Raw genomic sequence first — 21,444 nt, 5'->3', positions numbered from 1 at the left:
CCTGACCACTCTGTCTAAAACAGTACTCCCTCAGTCACTCTATTCTAACCCTATTATTTCCTCATTGCTTTTATCATGGTCGGCTCTATATTTCCTTGTGTATCATCTCTTTATCCCTACTATAATGTAAGTTCCAGTCATAGTCTCTGTTCACCACCTTATTCTTAGCCTCAGAGAGTTTTACAGGTGATGTGGGCTTACCCAGTAGATACAAAGGAAAAAAGATCACCATGACAGCTCTCCGTAGAAACCTCTTAAAATAACTTAAAATACACTGGATCTACACAAAGTGACCATGGAAAATCCATTAACGACTTCTACGGAGGAACACAAGATTAGTTGGTCAGGTTCCTTGTGAGAGGAACATCAGAGTAAGAAGTGCTAAGGGCCGAAAAATGAGATGTGGGGGGCGCGGGCTGCTGGAACTCAGACTGGAGGAATCGCCTTACCCTTATGAGGGTGACCAGGCAAGGATGCTAAAGAAACCTTGATTCCACAGCAATCCGGCCCAGCCTATCGTGGGGAGGTGGCTTGTTATCCGTGGCTAGGAAACCCTCAAATAATGAGTCCCTTGGTTACGGACCTCAAAAGGAGTGTATGCATCTGATCCCTATGGGACCATGGTAATCACAGGGTCAAGGACAAAACTACCTTGTGGCCTCTTCTTTCTCGAGTACTTCAAATTCGCAACGTCACACTGCACGGTGTGAATACGGAGGCCGCGAGAGACCAAATGAGCTCTCCAGGCATCCCCCAGCGACCCTGCGCCCTCGCCTCGGCTGCGGAGGCCCCACGCCTTTCCTTCAGGTGGGTGGGGCTCCCGGGACTGGGCGGGGCTACTCTCCTCCCCAGCTCCGGCCAGCGCAGCTCTAGGCCTCGGCGGACAGCCAAGGGGGCGCTCGCCACCTCGGAGCCAAGGCCCGCCTGCCGGGGCCGCCCCTGAGAAATTGTGGAGCCCGGGGCGGGGCCACCTGGCTCCTCCTCGCGGGCGGAGGACAGGCCAAGGTGCGGCGGGGCAGCCGTCCCCGACTGGTAACGACCTTGTGTGCGGTGGCGCGCGGCTGTGAAGGATGACGAGGTGCGTCTGCCTCTTGGGGCCGCCGCCGCCGCCGCTCCTGCTGCTCCTGCCTCTGCTGCTCGCGGTGCCCGGCGCTGGCCCGGCCCGGCTCGGGGCGCTCTACTCGTCCTCTGACCCGGTGACGTTGCTGCAGGCGGACACGGTGCGCGGCGCCGTGCTCAACTCCCGCAGCGCCTGGGCCGTGGAGTTCTTCGCCTCCTGGTGCGGCCACTGCATCGCCTTTGCCCCGACATGGAAGGCACTGGCCAACGACGTCAAGGGTGAGAAGCCGGGGCTGCCTCTTGCCCACCCCGCAGACCCTTCCGTCTGCCCGGGGAGGGTCCTCCCTCCGGGTGCCCTTCCCGCCTTCGCATCCCATCCGCCCAGCACACGTCCCCACCTTCGCATCCCTCAAATCTATTTGTGTTTTCCTCTTGGTCCACGTCTCTTTTGACCTGTATCCCCAGACCTCTGTTCGCCCCGTTCATCCCCTGCCGCGTTGCTGCTCTAACCTTTGTGAGGGAGCTGCCTTTTTGCCCCCTCGGGCTTCTCTGACACCTATGGCTTTCTCCAGTCCAGCCTGTAACAGTCCCTTCCTCTTGCTCAGGGACCTGTGTGTCGTCTTCCTGCCAAGTTCCCTGAATGCTGTGGATCAGCGCTGGGGCGCAAAGGGAACTGACACTCTGCCACCACCACATCTTTCTCCACCCCTCTGGCTAGTTGACACAGCTCCCTCATAGGTTTCCTTCCTCCTTATCTTCGAGGTGGGTGTCTTCTCTGGCTAGCTTTCCTGTCTCCCTTCCAGGCCTCTCCGGACCTGCTGGCCCCAGCTCCTTAGCTTCTGGGCCACGTCCTCTTCTCTCTTCCTCGTCCCCATGGGCCCTTTCAGACCCTTAAGTTAAGGGTCAGAGACCTGACCTAAGGCAGCTTTATGGTTTTCCTTTGTTTCTTGTTCCATTCACTGGTCTAAGACCACAGTTCCCTGATTCCAGGACACCATCGATTGTGAGACCCACCATTCATTCAATAACAGCCATCAGGATAGCAGGCTTAAAAAAACCATTAAATGTATAGAGATTTTTAAGTTGTGCTGTAGTACAAAGATGTTAAAATGTTTAAAAGCTGAAGTTTTAGAGCTGAAGAAACATGGTAATAATGGTAATTCATATTTACTGAGCTCTGCATATCAGACCTATATTGTCTCATAGCTTCATTTCTACAATTTAAAGATCCCTGTAGTATCACATATCTGCCTAACCCAGGCAGTGGGTATTGAGGAGGAGGTGGAGGCACAGTGATGGTGATTTGTTTCTGATTTGCTGTCCCTGAATGGAGCCACTTCCTGTTTATGGTACTAGGGCGCTATCAGAGATGGATCCTGACCTGAAATGGATGTTGAATGAAAACTGTGGGTATTTTAGAGAGAAGACCTAAGAGAACTAGAGCCATTGTTCCTCATCTGTGCTGTTGGTGTTTCTTGATTAATTATAGTAGAATAAAGGTACGTATAGATGTCAGTTTTCAAACTCAGCCTCCCTTTGCCCCTTAAGAAGCTTGCTAATTGATTACTGAAGTAGCTAGATTAAACGATGTGTATGTCTTTTAGCCATATGGCTCTGGAAAATAGTTTTTAAACAAAATTTATAAACCCTTTTACCTCTTATTTACACTGGCCTATATGTCTCTCTGGTCTTGTCAACTGCATGAGCATCTCTGAGCAGCCCTTCGCACTATTTTAGTGTTGTCAACACTAAAGAATGAGGATCATGGAACTAGAACGCTAAAGAGAGGTAATCTCAGGGGACGTGGCAGGCCTGAATATCATAAAGGTCCCTCAATTGGTTTCCACTTTGAGGCTGTAACAGGTCTTTAATGACTGCAGATGGACTCATTCTAGAAGATTTTCTGTCTTCAGAGTGCAGAAAAATTAACTTCCAGCTGACTCACATGTTTGGCCTGTTGCAACACAGAATTTTCCTATGAATTACACATGCAGGTACTGACCCAACCAGCTCCTGAATGAGGGTTGTCACTTCCAAAAAGGGTCTTTTCCTGGTGTATGGAATGACGGTCTTAAAAAAAAAAAAGCAAAAGGAAAACTTCATCTCTCAAAGGAAAATAGAAGCATTAAAGTTTGTGGAGATGAACCAGAATAAATGGAAGGTGGAAGGTTTCTGTGGAAACTGAGGGTCTCCAAGATTATGTAGGGGGAGGATCTGGCAAAATCTGGAGTTGGCCTATAATGATGAGGAATATCCTCCACTCCTGTCCAAAGGGGTGAACCCCAGCTGAGAAGCTGGGATTAGTCTCATGCCTGTGTTCTCAGGTTCCTTTAAAAAGTGGTTGTGGGCTACTCTCATACCACCCTGTGCTATACCAGTGTGGCACATACCCTATCCTGATGATACAAGTGTTTTAGGGCAGGAACAGAGTATGGAAGGTCATGGAGTGGGTGAGGGTGGGGTGTGGTTACAGTCCTGCCTGGCTGGCTTCAGGCTTTTAATCTGACTGGACAGGACTCATTTCTTCAGTGACATCGGTGATAGATTCTCTGAGGCAGTTGCTGCCCTAGGGTAAAGCATTTGTTTCTGGAAGACTTGCTTCCTTCTTTCTATTCCAGGGCAGCTGCTGTTGTCTCATCATATGTTTAGGGAATTCATTGTATCCAATTGAGAACTTCATTACTGTTCACTGGTTAATCATTCATATTTGTTGAGTCATAGATCATTGTTTAAATTGCAGTTGGGGCAGTGAACACACAGTAGGAAAATTGGCAACTAAAGCCTGTGTTTGAAAAGGGCCAAAGATTCAGTTATTTTGTATATTAGGAATTCACAGAAAGGGATACTTACAGAGGGCTAATCTGTCATCAAAGGCCTTCATCCAAGCAGTTATTTATTACACACTTGTCTAATGCCAGCACTACATATATATGTGTGTGTATATATATATATATATGTGTGTATATATATGTGTCTTTACCTAGGAAAATGCCCAAGCCATAGGTCTTATCTTTTTCTTCTTTGTTTGTTATTTTTTTTAATGAATTAAAGAGAGGGAAAGAGAACTTATGGTTATAGAGGTTCAAATTCAAGATTGGATGGCTCCAGTTAGCCTCCGGCAAGAGCAGCAAATCCTACCAGGAGCAGCATGTTACAGTGAGTGCTCAAATTTTGAAACAGGAAACAAAGTTTTTGTTTTGTTTTTGTTTTTTATAATACTTTGGGTAGAACCCAGGAGTCCTCTACCATTGTGGTCCATCCCTAGCCCTTTTTATTTTTCTGTTTTGAGACAGAGTCTCGCTAAGTTACGCAGCCAGGCCTCAGACTTGTGATCTTCCTGCTTCAGCTTCCCAGGTAGCTGGTCTTACAGGCATGTACCACCACGCTGGCAACATCTTCTTTTGCTTTCACAGTCAAATGAGTTGCCCAAGATTACACAGGGCCTGGTGGAGGTTCTTGACTCCAGCTCTTTCTGACCTTCAGAGCCTGGATAGAAAAAGAGGTGGGTGGAGGAGGATGTATATTCTAAGTAGGAAAACATCATGTCCAGAGCCATGGAGATAAGATTTGTAGGCATGTCTGTCTGAGTGACAGTGAACATTATCAGTTTTGCCTGCCTTTCCTTTCAGGGTACATATGATGTCTCCTACATACGATGTCTTGAACAGAGGCTGGCACAGGGTAGGAGCCCACTCAATCTTTATGGCAGCCAGTGGTCTGAGCTTCACAGGATTCCAAGTGAGAATGTGAGCACAGAATCTTCAGCTGGTTCTGTGGCTCTTCTTGACTCAGACCTGGAGTGTCAGCCACGTGTGAGGGGTACAGAAGGCATTGTGTCCATCCTATGACCTCACTTCCCAAAAGCCTTCAAGAGGGAGGAAGGAAGGGATATGGTGGTGACATGTAGCCCTGACTAGCTGGGCATGGTATAAGCTACTGTGTCAGGAGGATGCCTGGAGACTTGGGTGGGGAGCTGGGTGCTGGGAACAGGCAGGGTCTAGTCATTGGACACTAGATTTTACTGGCTCTTGGTGGTTTGGATAAGTCTGTGCCTTTGGGTAAATCTGTGCCTCTGCCTTAGCGAAGGCTCAGGCTTGCTTAATACTCAGGGTCTTCTTGGCCATTTTCTTGTCAAGTGTTGTTTGCCATCCAGTGCCTAAATGGTTGTCAGAGGTGGAAAGGGCAGTTGAGACCATCTGTCCTGGTTTTCTTTTGACCCATGAGGAAGCTGAGTTCCAGAAAGGAGATGTGGAGTTCTTGGTGCATTCGCCAGTTGTGACAATGAGCAAGTCTCACTCTGGATCCTGTGCCTTTCCTGCTCTTGTCAGTAGGGAAGGGGACACTACTTGTGACTCCAGAAGAAGCTCATGTGAGAGCCAGCAGAATCCCTACCGTCTGTCATTCAGCAGTCACTCTGGCTTTTCTTGTTCCTCATTTTCTCCTCTTCATTTCCCATTTACTCTGTTACTAGAAAATTACTGTGCCCAAAGCAATAAACAGCAGGAATTTTTCTCTTAAGAGTGGGTAGAGTAGTAGTACTAAGTCACTGGACACTTCAGAAAGCTTCTGTCACCCAGACAGCAAAGCACTTACTTAAGTGCAGCTTTGCTTCACCAGTGAGACACTCAGATAAGGCACCTTTAGTGTAAAGATCTTAACTGACTTTTATTTATGATTCTAGAATTGGTTAACATCTCATTCTATGCAATAGAATGAGTATTCTGATGAGCTGAGAAGAGGAGCATGGCTTTATAGAGAAGGGCTGAAGACAGCAGAAAAAGAGAACAAGAAGTGGATTAGTCATCTTGAAGTTATTTTTCTTATAAACATTAAAACAGAGAGGCTTGCTGGAGATTTACCTTAGTGGTTCCATCGCCTGCATTGCAAGCGCAAGGTCCCAAGTTTGATCCTCCCCGGTACCAAAAAAACAAAACAAAAAAAACAGAGAGGCTTATCATGTCAGCTGAAACTGTCCTACTTAGAGATTTGTTTATTCTCTCTCTCTCTTGATTTCTTGGAAGGTCAGAGTACAATTCAGATTCAGCTTGGTGACATGAAACTTCAGCATGATTGACTCCATTTCGGTTTGGTCTTTTGGGCCTAGTGCAGGAGCTCAGTCTAAACCAGTGGCCTCCTATAAATTATATTTAACATACTAGAATGAGGAATAGTAAAGTCCTCAGTGATTACTATTGAACCAGAGCTTTATCTGTCCTTACAGCTCATTAAGGTATTGACATTGATAGTCCTGGGAAACATTCCCTTTTCAGACTTTCTTAGCATCTGACTGGCCCCAGCCTGTACTCCACCTCCCTTTGAGGCTAGGGCAGGTAAGAAGATGCCCTCTTCCAATTTATAGGGAAGGGGGAATCAAGACATAAAGAGAGCCAGGCAAAGATAGCCCCTAGGCATTGCCTTTCTTCTTGTCTGTAGGCTAGCTCCCCCTGATCCCTATGTCTTGGTTGGAAGCCAATAGAATGTTCTCTGTTCTGGCCTGAGCCCTCTTGAAACTAGCTGGGAGGCTCAAATCCTGGGTTCAGATCCCAGATTCCTTGTTAATTAACTTATCTAATCTGTCTGTTTTACAGGCAAGAAAAGCAGGTTTACATATAAATACTTTCTTACTTCCTCATGGGATTATTGAGAGTGCTAAACTAGATATTGAGCTCAGTACATTTGCTGATAGCATCGTCCTCTTATAGGCACTGAGCCTAGTATGCCGGCTGGACTGTGAATTAGAGAGAATGCTAATTAACTAGAAGACAAAACTTCCTGCCACGTTCCCTCATGGGGAAGGCTATAATGGGAGCCAAGAGCACAAATTCAGATGTAATGCCCTAACTCTGGTGAGAAGGAGAGAAGAAAGTGGGTTTTCCAGTCTGTAGGCCTTGGACAAGCTGGAAGCTTCTTAGTCTGTGTCTTCATTTGCAGTTGGAGACATGATGCCCACCTCAGATGGTTGAGTGCAGTGTGATGACTGTTCTGTGGGTACTATTGCACATTAGCTTCCTGTCCTCTCCTCTTCACACCCCTTCTAAACTCTTTGTGCCTCAACAGCAATGGCTTGTACTCTTGGAGAGAGAAAGAACAGTTGAAGCTTTTAGGTCACTGGTCACTGTGGATTTGATTATCATAAGGCCCTTGCTGGTAGAAGGCCATCACATTGCTCCTCTTCTGTCTTTACATCTAATTGTCACACTAACACTTCTTGAGAACAGCTGGGGCTTTCCTGTGGGTCTCCCTAGAACAAGGTAAACAGGGACCTACGTACAGAATAGAAGGAGCCAAGTTAGAGTGTGCACATGACACGAGGAGGTGAGCTTTTCACCCTTTCCTGGTCTTCCCTTGGGTAGGGGGCTCAGAAAGGACCTATGGTGCTTTTGTATGTGATCCAGGACAAAACTCTGGACAGCCATTGGGGAACCCTTCTCTCCTGTGACCTTGCCTTGTCCTTTAAATAAAGGACAAATAATGAATGCAGGCATAATCACAGATGATTGGCTTTAACCTCACCTGCCACCTGGACCTGAGGAAAGACTGAAGCTGAGATCAAAGAAAAAGGGTTCTACCACTAGAGGTGCTAACAGATCATCCTGGCCTGGGTCAAATATGTAGTTCAATAGACATTCACTGTGAATGAGCACTTATTGTACACTGGGTGATGGGATGCTAGGAGGTGAAAGGGCAAAAACAAAAAGAAGATGGGCAGACTGGTCACAGTATGGTAGAAACAGGAGCGGGGCCCCTGATCACTGGGCTGTGAGACAGCTCTTCTGAGAGAAAATAGTCTTCAAACTGAGTTGGACCTGACAAAAGGAGTTTGTAAGGAGACTAAGTGCAGAGAGGCACTGAAGGGGAGTGGCCTGGACATGGGAGAGCAAGCTGTGCTTTTAGAGAAGGAGAAAACTATTGGCAATTCTTGTGGGGAAGTGCTAAGAGTAGGTTAGATGTGCAGGCAGAGAACAAATAATCAACTAATGGCTATAGTTTTTCTTCAAAAGACAGAGGAAGCTACCAAAGAATAATGAGCAGAGGTTATCAGATCTATAGGTAGAAAAGATCATTTGGTGGCTGGAGAGACCAGTGAAGGGTGAAGTGCATTAGAAACTCACAGGGAGGAAGGGCCAGGGTGTAGCTCAGTAGCACAGTGCCTGCCTGGCAAGCATGAGGTCCTAAGTTCAAGCCCCAGTACCAAAAGAAAGAAACTCACAAGGAGGGAAATGAAATGTATCTGATTATCCCGAGAAGATCTGCCATAAAAGACCCTTGCACCAGTTTGCTGGAAATAGAGAATAGGTTAGAAGGGAAGTGAGTAAAGAAGGCAGATCAGATATCCAAACCACCTAGGATGGGGCAGTGAGGGGAGAGTTTGGGTAGAGGAGGAGATTTCAGAGGAGAGTGGACAGGGTTTGAAGATGGGTTGAAACACGAACTACCCTGACTCTGCCCCTACCACGGGAATCCCGTAGTGGACAGGGGTGAGGTTAGAGAAGAGTGTCAGGGCAAGAGGGAGGCAGTCCACACTGACTTTTGTGCAGGCTGCTCTCAAGTGAAAATCTTCATGCCAAAGGCTGAAAACCAGCTTGTGGCTATACAGCTAAGCTTAAGCTACTGCCTCTATGTGCCAGGGAGTCAAGAGAACACCCCAAAAGGGTTTGGTGAAGTAGGCATTGGGGAGGTTGAGGAAATGGTATGATGGGATGTGACTCACCTGTCTCTGCTAAGTGCCTCTTAATCTGTTTCTGCTAAACATTTCTATCCATGTCCTCCCTTCTTCCAATCCATCACTTACCCTTGCTCACTTCCTCCTGCCAAGAGTTCAGAAACTTCAGTGCCAACTGCAGACTTCCAACGAGAAAGTGGAGACAAGAAGGTGTGGCCTTGGGCCCTAGGCCTTCCCTTCCGCAAGCCTTGAGACCCACTCCTACCTAGTGTCGATCCCAATATCAGCTTAGTTGTTTTCCTTCAAGGGGTGGCTCGGGGTTTCTCTGTTTGTTGTTGTTGTTGTTTTGGTTTTGTTTTTTTCCTGAAACTAAAGATAACACACCTTCCCTGAACATAAAATGTTACTCTGAGCTTTAAGTCCTCCTGAAAGTGTCATTTTCAGTCAAAAGGGGCAGGTTCTGGGTGATATGGGAGGTTCTAGCAACTTGTGATTGTTGGAGATGTTATTCAGATGTTGCTGTGCTATACCTGACAAGTGTGGGGTGTAATCCCACTCGCTGCCTCCTTAGACATAGCCCCAGACGGGAACTAGAGCCTTGGGTCCCTTTGCTGGGACCATGCAACCAAATAGGCTTCTTTCTTCACTCATGTACTCCAGAGATGCCAGTGGCTCCAGTGTGCTACAGAGCAGCCCCAACTCCTCTGGCCCCCCTCTGTTGCATCCAGCTTGGCTGCCAGCCTCCCACCTGAACCTTCTCATTTTGCCTGGTCTTTTTAAAGCCCTTCCCTATCTGCCAGTTCTGCCCTCCTCCCCCCTCACTCTTGAAGTTCTATGTCAAGTGGGCTGAGTGTCAAGGCTAAAATAAATTTCCACGTTTCCTGCAAAGCCCATGTCTTAGTCCACAGGACTGAGCTCTTGGAAGTCTGTACCATATAGTTTGACAGCATTCATAGCCATCTCATGGTTTGTGTGGCCTCGTATGTGTGCCTTGCAGCTTTAGCAGCCTCAGTGTGCAAGGATGCTCAAGGGGCCCCTAACCTGGAATCAGAGCTCAGGAGACCTGCCTGGTGTATGAGTTGGTTTGGTTTCTGTTTCCCAGACCCTGTCCTGTGCCATTATTCTCTCTGCCAGTTTCAGGGAAGAGAGGCTTTGTGGCCTGGGGCCTGATAAGGGAACGAGATTAATCTTCCAGATTCTGACTTCAGGGCTTCCTTTCCTGTGGTTCCTGGCTTCTGGTTGCCTTCTCCTTCCTCTCCTCCTTTCTGCAACACCTGATGCCTGACCTACCTAAGGAGGGCTGTCTGCTGGTACCGGTGGCCCCAGAAACTCTCACCCAGGGTCTGTCAGGAAATCCCAAGCCCCCTGAGCCCTGCCCCCTACCCTTTTGGAATTGGTCGGCCTTTTAAATGGGTGAAGAGACAGAGGAATTACCAGCACTTTTCCCAGGAGGCCAGGGTCCTCTCACATTTCTCTCCAGAACTTCTAGCCCATTACCCCCACCCAGTAGGGTACTAGGGGCACACACGGATACTATTACAAGACAGCATTATTTGTGCTTTTTAGCTGTATTCAAAGCACAAGCCTCTTCTTGCAAGGCTCTGGCTAAATGTGGACTAAAGGGAATATTTCAGAGTCCTTTGTGAGGAAAGTGTGCTCTTTTACGTAAGAGCTTTGGAGGGTCAGGGACTATGGGCTTGGTAGCAGAGGGCATTGCATGGGGGAGGTAAGCACCAGCTCCTCTTGCTTACAAGGTTTTTTTGTCCTTTCAGACTGGAGACCGGCGCTAAATCTCGCTGCCCTGGATTGTGCCGACGAAACCAACAGCAAAGTCTGCAGAGACTTCAACATCCCTGGCTTCCCAAGTGTGAGGGTGTGTAGCAGAGAGGGCAAGTGGGGCTGGTAAAGGGTGTGGCTGAGCATATTACCAGCTGCTCTATGCTTCCCTAGCATCTCCCCGGGCTGCTGAGCTCTTCGGGGTCCCCATGCTTCTGGGCCTGAGTTGCTTACATCGCAGTCTCCCCCCGGAGCACTGTTCCCCTGATCTCCAGAGTATTGTTACCCCCTTGTTTTAGAGATGCAGGCAGAAATGAAAGGTTTCATTTGGAAAAGTCTGCCCTTCCTAAAGGAAAGGACCTGGTGTGGGGTGTTGGAGGGTGGATTTTAGCTGCTCTGAGTTGAGCTGTGTAGTGATGATCATGTGAGCTGGCGAGCGCTCCCAGCTCCCAGGGTCCTCTTTAATCTGTCCCACTCATGACCTCCCAGCCTTGGAAGCCCGACCTCACTCTGTAAAACCAGGACTCTGACCCATCTGTGGGCAGGATCAGACTCCAGGGGCTGATAATGGTCCCCTAGAAAGGGACCCCAGAGACACTGGCAAGCCTCATTCTCATCAGGCAAATGCTTTGACCCACACATGCTCAGAATTGAACCGGAGGGGTAGCCTCAGCCTACAGTCAAAATGCCAGTGCCTCGGGTAGCATCACCCCATAGGTAATTAGGGATTTGTCACCCTAGCTCTGGGAGAAGGTAGCACTGGCTCACTGATGATGCTTTGCCTGGTACTCTGCCCACCACAGAGCACCAACAGCTTACTTAATACCTGAAAATTTTCCAGGGCTCTCAAACAGAATGCCCTGTACAGCAAGGCTACTGCAGTTATGGCAAGAGCCCTCCCAGGGCTCAGGCCTGGCTCTGATCCAGTTAGTTTTCTTTCAGATTAGTGAAGCCAAATCCAAATCTCTTTCTTCCTCCCTCTAGCTATAAATCATACACCCATACACACACACACACACACGCACACAAAATGGCATCTAGAGCAGTTTCTTCCAAAGCCATTATGAATAAGCAGGAAATATTTTTGAAAGCTGAAATGCCAAGTATTGTCCCTAGAATGCGATATCTCTGAGCTCAGGGACCTCGAGTTGCTAGCAAACCCATGAGCCAGAACTCAGCTTAATTACCCCAACAGTGTTCATCTGGAAAGTAAGGCCTTTAACTCCTCCAGAATGTCTTGCTCTAGCTCCTTGTGACTTTGTTGTTCCTCAAGCCCAGGGGAATCCTGCTGGACTCAGAGATTTCATAGCCTCATAGAAGTTCTTTCCTAAATTGTTACCACTTAGCGCAAGGTTGGCCTAGGGAATAGTGCAGCAAGCCAGGAGCTATTGCCTAATCAGTTAGAAGCAGCAATGGAGACTACTTATCAATCATCCCTCTCAAGTAGAAGACTTCTCTGGCAAGGACATTGCCCTATCCTCTGCTGCAACTGAAAATGCTCATGGGGTCCCTGTTTGTTGTGGTGAGGCAGGGTGAACTGCCCTGAGTGGGCAGTGGTGAGAACACCAGATTAGCAACAGGAGGTATCACAGGCTGATGCAGTAGTTTTCTCCCAATGAGGCTTGAATGCAGGTCCAGCCACTGCCCATCCTTCATGGACGGACTAGTGTTAGTACATTGGCCAGTGGACACCCTCTTGGGCTTCTGGAAGGCCTGACACCTGGGCTTTCTGTTCTGTGTAGAAGAGGCTGGGGCCAGTGGGTGTGAAGAAGGCAATCCAGACAGTCACAAGTCTGAGGCTCCTCAGCACCTACCCAGGTCACGCACCACACGTGGCCTGGATGCTTCAAGTGATTAGTCACCTCCTTACCTGCTCAGCTGGCTATGGGAAGGGCTGGAAGGGCCAGTAACTGGTCTTCTTGGGCTTCCTTGTCTTCATACAGGTAGCACCTGACTGGGCCAGTCTGGTAGTCAGCTATCCATTTCTTAAGCTTTCCAGAGACCAGTGCTATGGCCTCACTTGGCAAAGCCTTCCCTGCCTACTGTGAGAAAACCTGCAACTCAGTTTGGCCAGGCAGTAGTACTCAGGACCTTGTCCTGATGACTCAAGGCCATAGCCAAGTGGTTCAGGGTATTGGTGAATCTCTACACTGTGGCCTTATACAGTGGCTTTCCAGTGTTTTCTTTTTTTTTGGTACCAGGGATTGAACTTGGGACCTTGTGTTTGCAAGGCAGGCAGCAGCACCACTGAGCTAAATCCCCAGCCCCTCCAATGTTTCCTTACTGTGACCTATGATGAGAAATATACATTTTATGTTATGAGTCCAAAGTTGGTTTGTATCTTTGCTAGAAACAAAATTTTCATAGAATAGTATTTATTTTGGGGCTGGGGATTTAGTTCAGTGGTTCCGGCACCTGCCTTGCAAGCACAAGGTCCCAAGTTCGATTCCCAGTACCAAAAAAACAAAAAACAAAAGTTGCACTAAAATAGTATTTATTTTTAACCAAGTACATTACATACTATTTTCTGTTTTTAAAGAAATACTGGCTCAGATTTACTAAATTGATTTCACAACTTACTAATAGGTTGCTTCTGATGTTTTTGAAAATACTACTCAAATATATTCCAGATCTTCAGAGATTCTGGCTCACTGAGAGCTTATTACCTGTGGGCACTGTGACTGGGCCCCCTAGAAAGCAGAGTAGACCCTAGAGGCCTTCCTGACTGCCAGCAGGCCTGCTGATGGATCATGCTGTCTGCTGTTTCCTGGGAACTGGAACTTGTCCTTGCTTACTCTACCCACAGAGGCTGTGAGAGCCCTAAAATGAAGACTCATGGTCAGCAGGGAGAGGAGAGAGTGTTACTGCTATGAAGCAGACAGTGCCACACAAGTCCTGCCACCAGCAGTAACAATTGTCACTGCCCTTTTTCCTCTACCTCCCTTCCCCTTGTCACCATAAGCAAGAGGTGAGCTTCCACCAGCCCAGCCTATGTAGCAAATGTCTGACCCTAAAGGGCAAGACCTGGCTGTAACAAGTACCTATCATTCTGGAGCTGGAGCCCCGTTGGAAGGAAGCAAAGATACAGGGAGGGAGGAGTGAGTTTGCAGCAGGTTCTGTCTGAAGCTTGGGGACCTAGAAGCTGTACTTCTATGGTTGGGTGGGCGTGTATTTTCCCTGGACCACAACCACACCGCTCAGTGGGCGGTGGAATAGGACACTTTGTGGCCAAAGGCTTGGCTTCAATAAAGATTACATGAAATAGCAGCACAGCAGAGAGAGGACAAGTCTTCCCTTTGCAAGATTTGTAGGAGATCATTAATATGGATTCAAATCCTAGCTCCACTGCTTACTGTGTATAACTTGGAAAGTTACTTAACAATGCTCCAGCCAGCCGGTTGGGGAGGCCAGGAAGAGTCCCAGCACCAAGGGCTCACTGCCCTCCACTCCACCCTTAACGGAGGACGAGGAGGGTGGTGGGGTAGACAAGGAGGATGAGGAGGAGGAGCTGCAGTTGCTGGAGATCATCTTGGGGTACCTGTGGGACTGGAGGACTGGAAGCCACTGGGCAGGGGACAAGCCCAGGGCCACCAGCAGGGAGGCATTGGAGACCCTGCTGCGGGTCAGGGAGGCCATGCAGTACAACCACAAGATGGCCTGTCCAGTCGGAAACTGGACATCAAAAACGAAGGCAGTGTCAAATCTTTGTCATGCCTGATGGTCGATGTTTTCAGTGATGTTACAGTGAAACAAAAGGGCAAGATCATGACTCTCATTTCTTTTGATGCCTTTGTGGCCCAACACTTGAGCATAAACCAAGAAAGATGCATTGAACCATTAGCAGAAAGTATCACAGATGTTCTCATACTGACAACAAGGGACTGGCTAGTCAAACAAAGAGGCTGGGATGGGTTTGTGGAGTTCTTCCATGTAGAGGATCTAGAAGGCAGCATCAGAAATGTGCTGCTGGCTTTTGCAGGTTTGCTGGAGTAGGAGCTGGTTTGGCATATCTAATAAGATAGCCTTGTAAGTGCAATAGTTGACTGTTAAACAACTCCAGGCGTCAAAACCATATGCTTCTGTGAAATCAAAGTATTTATGAAGCTGAGCTTGAAGCTGTCCAAGTAGCAACTTCAAAGAGGCCAGAAAGCAAGAAAATTGTGGCTATCAGTAATGGGGAGAATAGTCCTCTTCCAGAGTCACAGTCTGAAAGAAGCAAAGTGCAGTTTTAGCAACAAGAAAATTAGGAGACTATGAAAGACTTCCAGATTTAGTGAAGATGATAGGGTGGAAAGGCTAGATTTCTTTGTGTAGAACCAGAAGAGTGGCCAGTAACCAGCTAGTCATAGAAGTCATTAGATATCCCCACCAGATCATCAATTGTCTAGTGTTAAAAGAGAAATACTAACAATGCTAGTGATGTGTAAAATAGATTTAAGTTACAAGGAATTGAGCTCTGAGCACAGGCCTTAATACTGTAGAACAGCATGTGAAAGGTAGCTTTTCCACTATAATTCATTTTCCCCAGTGTATTTTTTGAAGAATAAGCCAACAGTAGTTAGAAATATGGAATAGTCTCAATTTTTTTTTTTTTGGTACCAGGGATCAAACTCGGGTCCTTGTGCTTGCAAGGCAGGCAGCGACAACACTGAGCTAAATCCCAGCCCTCGTCTCAATTTTTAAAACAAAAGTAACTTGTATTTACCTGTAAAAATTATACGGTTTTTATAGAAAGTATTTCATTGGACATAAAGTATATCTCAAATTTACAGTCATTTTTAAAATACCCTTTGAAATTTACAACTTCTGTAGTTAGGAATCTTATTTCTTACAGCTTTTCTGTTCAGAACTTTGTCCTGGTCAGTTCCAGTGTATACAGAACTAATTAATGTTACTTGTATGCAACCTGGTTGTACTGGAACAAATCTGATTCGTAACTATGCAGGATTTCATTTTTCAGTCTGATTTTGGTAAATATTCCTTAACTAGGTTCTGGGGGAAGATGGGCTGACTTCTTAAAAATAATTGGCTCTAGGGCTGGGGATTTAGCTCAGTGGCGCCATGCCTGCCTGGTAATCACAAGGTCCTGAGTTAGATTCCCATACCAAAAAAATAAATAAAATTGGCTCTGATTAGACAACTTCATTTGAGCTCTTAAATTTGATTTAATATAACTGGCGCAACTTAAAACAGAGTTCATGAGCTCATCTATAAAGCTTTCGCTGAAAATTTTTCAACTGTTTCAAGTGAGCGTTGTGTGTAAGACATTTGATTCCTTCTTTACTTAATTTGTAAAATTATAGCTTGCAAAAGCAGGCCAGAGTCTAATAGTTCTAACACTGGGCTTGCTTGTTAAACACAGGTTCAAGCCTAGTATGCAAATAAAAAGAAATACTCAACTGTTTCTTTTCTAAAAAACAAAAACAAAACCAGTGCTCCAGCCCTGGGCCTCAGTTTCCCTGTCTATAAAAATGGAGTGATGAGATCTACCTAGTAGGATTTTTACCTGTGAAAGTGCTAAGGCGTTGGTATTTGAAGTTTAGCCCTCTTGTTGCCCTATGGCTACTGGCAGCTGCTCTGTGGTGGGGGCATCTTAGTCAGTCCATCCAGCAGCAGCTATTGAGGGAGTGTGTGCTGGGTGTGGCACTGTGCTGTCTGTTGTGGGAGAGTCCAGAAACTCCTGACAGAACATAGCTCTCTGCTACTTGGGAGGCAATGAAGGACTGTGCATCATCATCAGAGAGGACTTCAAAGAGGAGAATTTCCATGTGGTGTTGAAGGACGGATGGGGTTTGTCCAACAGTGGAGGAGCAGGGGCAGAACATCATAGCCAGAGGAAGGGGCGGAACTGTGTCATGTTGTGGGGGTGCACGGACTGCACTTGGTCAGAGGCTCGTGTTCATAGGGCAGAAGGGACCGCAGTAATAGCAGGACCCTGAAGATTAATATGAGAAAATGGAAAAATAGGAACAAAATCTTTGTAAATAGGGAGGACTGGAGGAGTTGAAGGGAGGACTGGGCAAGGGTGAAAAAATAAGAACCAAGAGAGACTATGTAAAGGTGCAAATTTCCAATGATGCATGTCATTATATTGTATACCTAAAATGTACCAATGATTAGAATGAATAATCGATAATGTAAAATAGGAAGAAAAGGTCCAAAGGGGTAGGGGTAGTGGGAGGGGCAGGGGAGAGGAAAGGAAAAATGCTGAGAAATGGAAAAAATGGAAATAAAGTCTTTGTAAGTAGGGAAGGGTGGAGGGCGTGAAGGGAGGTCTAGGAATGGGGAAAAAATAAGAACCAAGATGCATTATGTAAAGGTACAATTCCCAATGAGAAATGTAATTGTGTTGTACACCTACAATGTACCAATAAAAGAATTTAATACAAAAAAATAGCAGGACCCTGAAAAAGGCTGGGAGTGCAGATACCAGTACTGTGGGGTAGAGAGTCTGGGCCATTACCTTATGTAGCTCTTGGTAGAGGGTGAGATAACAGAGGAACTGGCCTCACATGTCTCTTGCTTCTCTGGAACAAGGATATGGGCCCCTTTTCTGCTGCCACCCACATGAATAGGGCACAGCACAAGAAGTAGTTAAAGTTCTTGATCCTCATGGACTCGCCATAAAATATTTGGAGACTAGGTCATTTTCCTGAAAACCTGTTACAGAAGCTTGAATTCAGTGTCATCATTGCCACTGCTGGAAATCAGTGACCCCCCGGGAAGGCAGTTGTCCATAGGTTTGTGATGACCTACCTAGTGCCACCTGTTTTCCTGTTCCTGGGGAGAGACCGGAAGCCTTCCAGGAGTCCCAGGGTCAGGGAAGCGAGAAGCTCCTGTCCTGTGCTAAGGGATGAAAGGAAAGGGGCCGGTATTGACTGCTCCTAGAGAAAAGAAGATTCGCTCCTGAAGGCTCAGTTGCCTGTTTCCAAGGAGTTGTTTCCCTGGGTAGGCACATGCTTCCAACAGCTAATTTAATAAGGATACATTGTAATAAGAGGATAGAAATGTGCCCGGACTAGATTTTCTTCTTTTTTTTGTTTTGGTCTCAGGGATTGAACTAGGGTCCTTGCGCTTGCGCAGCAGGCAGCGAAACCACTGAGCTAAATCCCCAGCCCCGGACTAGATTTTCACTTGAGCTTGCAGGATGATCAGAGGGCAGAGAGTCTCTGTGCAGTTCAGCAGACATCTTTTGATTACCTCTGTGTACTCGATGCTGTGCCGGGCAGTGGGTTTACAGAGATGAATACCCTATAGTCCTGTGTCTGGCTGGGTGGAAGTGGAGGGTAAAGACCCCTGTAGCTGGAGTGTGGGGGCTGGGGAGCAGTGGGAGGTGAGTTTGGGTTCAGATCTTGGAAGGAAGTCCTTGAACGCAGTGAGTTTGAACCTTATTCATGGGCAGTGGGGAGTTATGGAAGAGATTTGAGGAGGAACAACATAAGGCCAGAATTGTGCATTAGAAAAGTAGCCTTGGTAGCAATTAGGAAAATGATTGAAAAAACAAAAAGAAACTATCACCTGTTGGCCATGGTCTAGACAGGTGGACAAGGAGAAAGCTGTTGAAGAGGTGTCCTGAAGGTCAGAGTCATGGAACTTGTAGACTGACTGGATGGGCTGAGGGAGAGGGAGAGGCCAGTCTTCCTGACAAGAGGAGGATCAATTACTGGGTAAGATAAGACAGGTGGAGAAGCAGGTTGGAGGAGGGGAGGGGTGGCTCAGGGTTGGTGTGAGGTGGGGGTGCCCTGACACCTATGTGGAAGCCACTAGGAGGAACCAGGACCCAAGGTGGGAAGTTTAGACTGCAAATCAGTAGGATGAAGTAGATGACTTTGGCAAAGAAGAAACAGTGTTTGTTCCTGATCCATTTATTTACTCATTCATTCATTCAAAAGCAAAGACTGAGCCCCTCCTTTGTGACTGAACCCTCAAAGGCCCCTTAAACAGAAGTCTGATGATTTGATGTAAGGCTGCAGGTGAGATGGGGTAGGAAATAGCAAGGACAGTAGGACAGGAGAGTGGTCAAGGATGAGAGTGGCCAAGAAGGGCTGATCAGGGTTAAGCAAACCAGGAAGGGTTGGCATAAAGGCAAAGGAGAATATTGATAAAATGTGATGTGCACATGCACACGCATGCACGCGTACACACACAGTGTTAGCCGTGGGGGCAAAAAGTGGGCAGGAATAGCATCAGATACCACAGAGAGATCAGGTACAGTCTGGGGTCACTAAGTTGGCTGGAGAGGTCACTGCTGAACTTTTCCTAGAAGAATTGCAGCGGAGTGATGGTTGAGCGCCAGAACCAACAGTTAGGGGAATGGAAGGAGAAGTCTAAATTAGAGTGAGAAGAGATTGATTTAGGTCTTTGGCAGCACAGGGAAACGCAGTAACTGGGGAAGGAAGGAGGGCCTCTTTTCCTTCCTTTCCTTTTTCTTTTAAAATTTACAATAGGAGAATTAGAATCTGTAGCCTCAGGAAGGAACCTGTAGAAAAAAGGAATGATGATAGAGAGACTGATTGATAGGGAAGTTCCCAAAAAGCATGAGGTGTGGGAGCCAGAGCTCAGGTGGTGACAATGTTCTGGAAGGTAGATGGTTTAAACTCTTTTAAGGACAGAGGGAAGGCTGAGTGACCATACAGAGGCCACTGGGAGTGAAAGCAGAGCTTACCCTTAGCCCTGCACTTTGTGGGAGTGTCCCTTGTAGAGTCCTTGGAGACTTATGGAGTGTCCCTTGTGGAGTCCCCTGAGTTACTCCTTTTTTTTTTTTTTTTTTTTTGTACCAAGGATCGAACTCAGGACCTTTCACTTGTGAGGCAGGCATAGTGCCACTGAGCTAAATCCCCAGCCCTCCTGAGTTACTCTTGGTCCCAACTCAAAGGTCCTATGCCTAGGGCTTTGAGGCTCAGCTAGAGCTCAGAGAGCTGTCTTTTGAGGGAGGGAATGCCAGCCCCTTTTAAACTAGACACCTGCTCGGATTTGGGTGACCTGATGGCTGACAAAGGAAAGGCATCAATGGGGCTGGGGATTTAGCTCAGTGGTTTCGTTGCCTGCTGTGCAAGCGCAAGGACCCGAGTTCAATCCCCGGTACCAAAAAACAAAATAAAACAAAGGAAAGGCATCATATTACTCTCCAGAACTGAAGGTGACAGCCGTGGCTATAAGAAAGCCATACAGTTCAAGGGTCCATGATGTCAGAGATGTTCTTTTGCCTAGGAAGTCAGACACAATCTGTCCTATCTGTACATAAATAAGGCACTATCCTGCGAGTTACTATAGTTGAAAAGTCACCCTCTCACAGATTGTTTGTGAACAAACAAAACCCCAAATAGTTGCATTTTTAATTTTGTTTTAAGAAGCGATATCTGTCCATAAATGGCTTAACATATGATATCAACTTGATTTTATGTCACAATTTGGGCAATTTGTGAACATTTGTGCAAGTATTAGAATAACATAAATTTACTAGGTGAAGATTTGTTTAATAACTATAAAGAACACTGTTAAAAATATGTGTGGCATGTGTGAGTAGATTGTTTTCACTTATGGGTAAAAGGATATTCATGTTTTAAAGGAGAATAAAACAGCAGAAGTAAGAGTTCAGTAAGGTCAAGGGAACAGGAGAAGGCTGCAGATGGGAGATGGGTGGTTTCTCTGCAGTCCATTCCTCTTGTTGGTGAGGGGGGCAGATGGTCTCTGGATTTTAGATTTCTGCCTACACAGGGCTAGAATCCACAAGTCTTAGCTGGTCAGTGTTTCCTAGTGTTTAAATAGTAGCAGGAAGAAAGAGGTTGATGGTGGTGGTGATACAGTTAGCATTTATTGATTCCTTGCTGTGTGCAGCAAGTATTGTGCCTTATCAGCACTTTAGAGGGTTATCATGGAACCCTCACAACAATTCAAGGTAGATAGTGTGTCATCCTCATTTTAAAGATAAGAATACCTGGGATTCAGAGAGGTTGATGGATTGCTCAAGGTCATACAGTAAGAGAATAGCAGAGCCAGATCTTGGACCCAGGTCTGCCAGACCCCAGGGTATGCTGTCAGCCACCAGCACAGGATAAGACCAAGTGGCGTGCTGTTGGAGGCAGAGGCCCAAAGTACCTGACAGTGGTCCTGAGGTTAGACTGTTCCCAGCCTGTAGGCTCTTTCCCAGGCAGTTAAGTAGCTGTATTTCAGGACAGCCACCTCTGTTTCCCTGAACAGGAGGGGAAAGGCAAGACCTTTGGCAGCTCTCTAGCCACTGGAACAGAAGCCCAGATTATAAGGAGTTGTCCTGTGATCTCTGACTTCTCACCTGAAGGAAGTGACAGATTAGGCCTGGGATGTCATGTATGTGGGAAATAAGATGAAGCAATGAGTCAAACTAGCCTGTCTGGTGTAGGCCTGTTTCTGTGGGGACTCAGGCCTACTCTTCAGTGGGACCGATGCTGGAGCCCCCTCCCTTTGGTGAGTACTGTGCCAGGTGGTAGAGACTCCAAGGCAAGGGACAAGGACAGACTGACACAAAGGAAAGTCGATATTTTCCAAGGAATGTATAAAGTGACTGCATTTTATTTGTTCCAATGGGTCTGCAAGGGAAAACAGCAATGGTTCTTCACTTTTGATTTATGCAGTAAATAGTTTTGTGATCATGTGCTAGGTGCTAGTGCTTTATGGAAAGAGTCTGTCTCCAGTGAAGTCTTAAGAGCTGCTGTCTCCAGGTTTTGTGAGTGCTTCAGTGTTGGGATGAGGAGGGTGTGAAGATAATGGGGAAGGGAATCAGTGTCCAGACCCAAGAGCAAAACTTCCCAGGTCTCTATTTTACAGATAAAATGGAGGTTCCAAAAAGCTAAATAGTTTACCCAAAGTCATCCCAGTTAGTAAGAAACTGTACTTGAAATGCGGGTCCTTCTGACACCATCGTTATGCCCTTAACCAGTGTACATTGCTGACTCTTGCCTATTTTTGCT

General features: G+C 46.8%; 1 protein-coding gene and 1 pseudogene across 2 annotated transcripts in view; both read left to right on the top strand.

Moving 5' to 3' along the window:
* The first annotated feature begins 832 nt into the window (after positions 1 to 832).
* Positions 833 to 21,444, top strand: part of Qsox1 (quiescin sulfhydryl oxidase 1) — a 40,549-nt gene continuing 19,937 nt past the window's right edge. Inside the window, exons 1-2 of the mRNA XM_004853330.4 lie at positions 833 to 1,338; positions 10,495 to 10,595. Coding sequence (XP_004853387.1) covers positions 1,071 to 1,338; positions 10,495 to 10,595 — 369 coding nt within the window. The 5' untranslated portion in view covers positions 833 to 1,070. The remainder of the gene's footprint in view (positions 1,339 to 10,494; positions 10,596 to 21,444) is intronic.
* LOC106010056 (induced myeloid leukemia cell differentiation protein Mcl-1 homolog pseudogene) lies at positions 13,878 to 21,443 on the top strand (annotated as a pseudogene). Its single transcript, XR_015444436.1, has one exon. The product of XR_015444436.1 is annotated as an induced myeloid leukemia cell differentiation protein Mcl-1 homolog pseudogene (transcript).

The sequence above is a fragment of the Heterocephalus glaber genome, unplaced genomic scaffold (assembly GCF_053883595.1).
Source record: "Heterocephalus glaber isolate CG9 unplaced genomic scaffold, H.glaber_assembly_v1.0 deba00001600, whole genome shotgun sequence".
In the NCBI taxonomy this organism is placed as follows: Eukaryota; Metazoa; Chordata; class Mammalia; order Rodentia; family Bathyergidae; genus Heterocephalus; species Heterocephalus glaber.
Note: the sequence above shows the minus strand (reverse complement) of the source record. Positions and strands in the feature narration are given on the sequence as shown.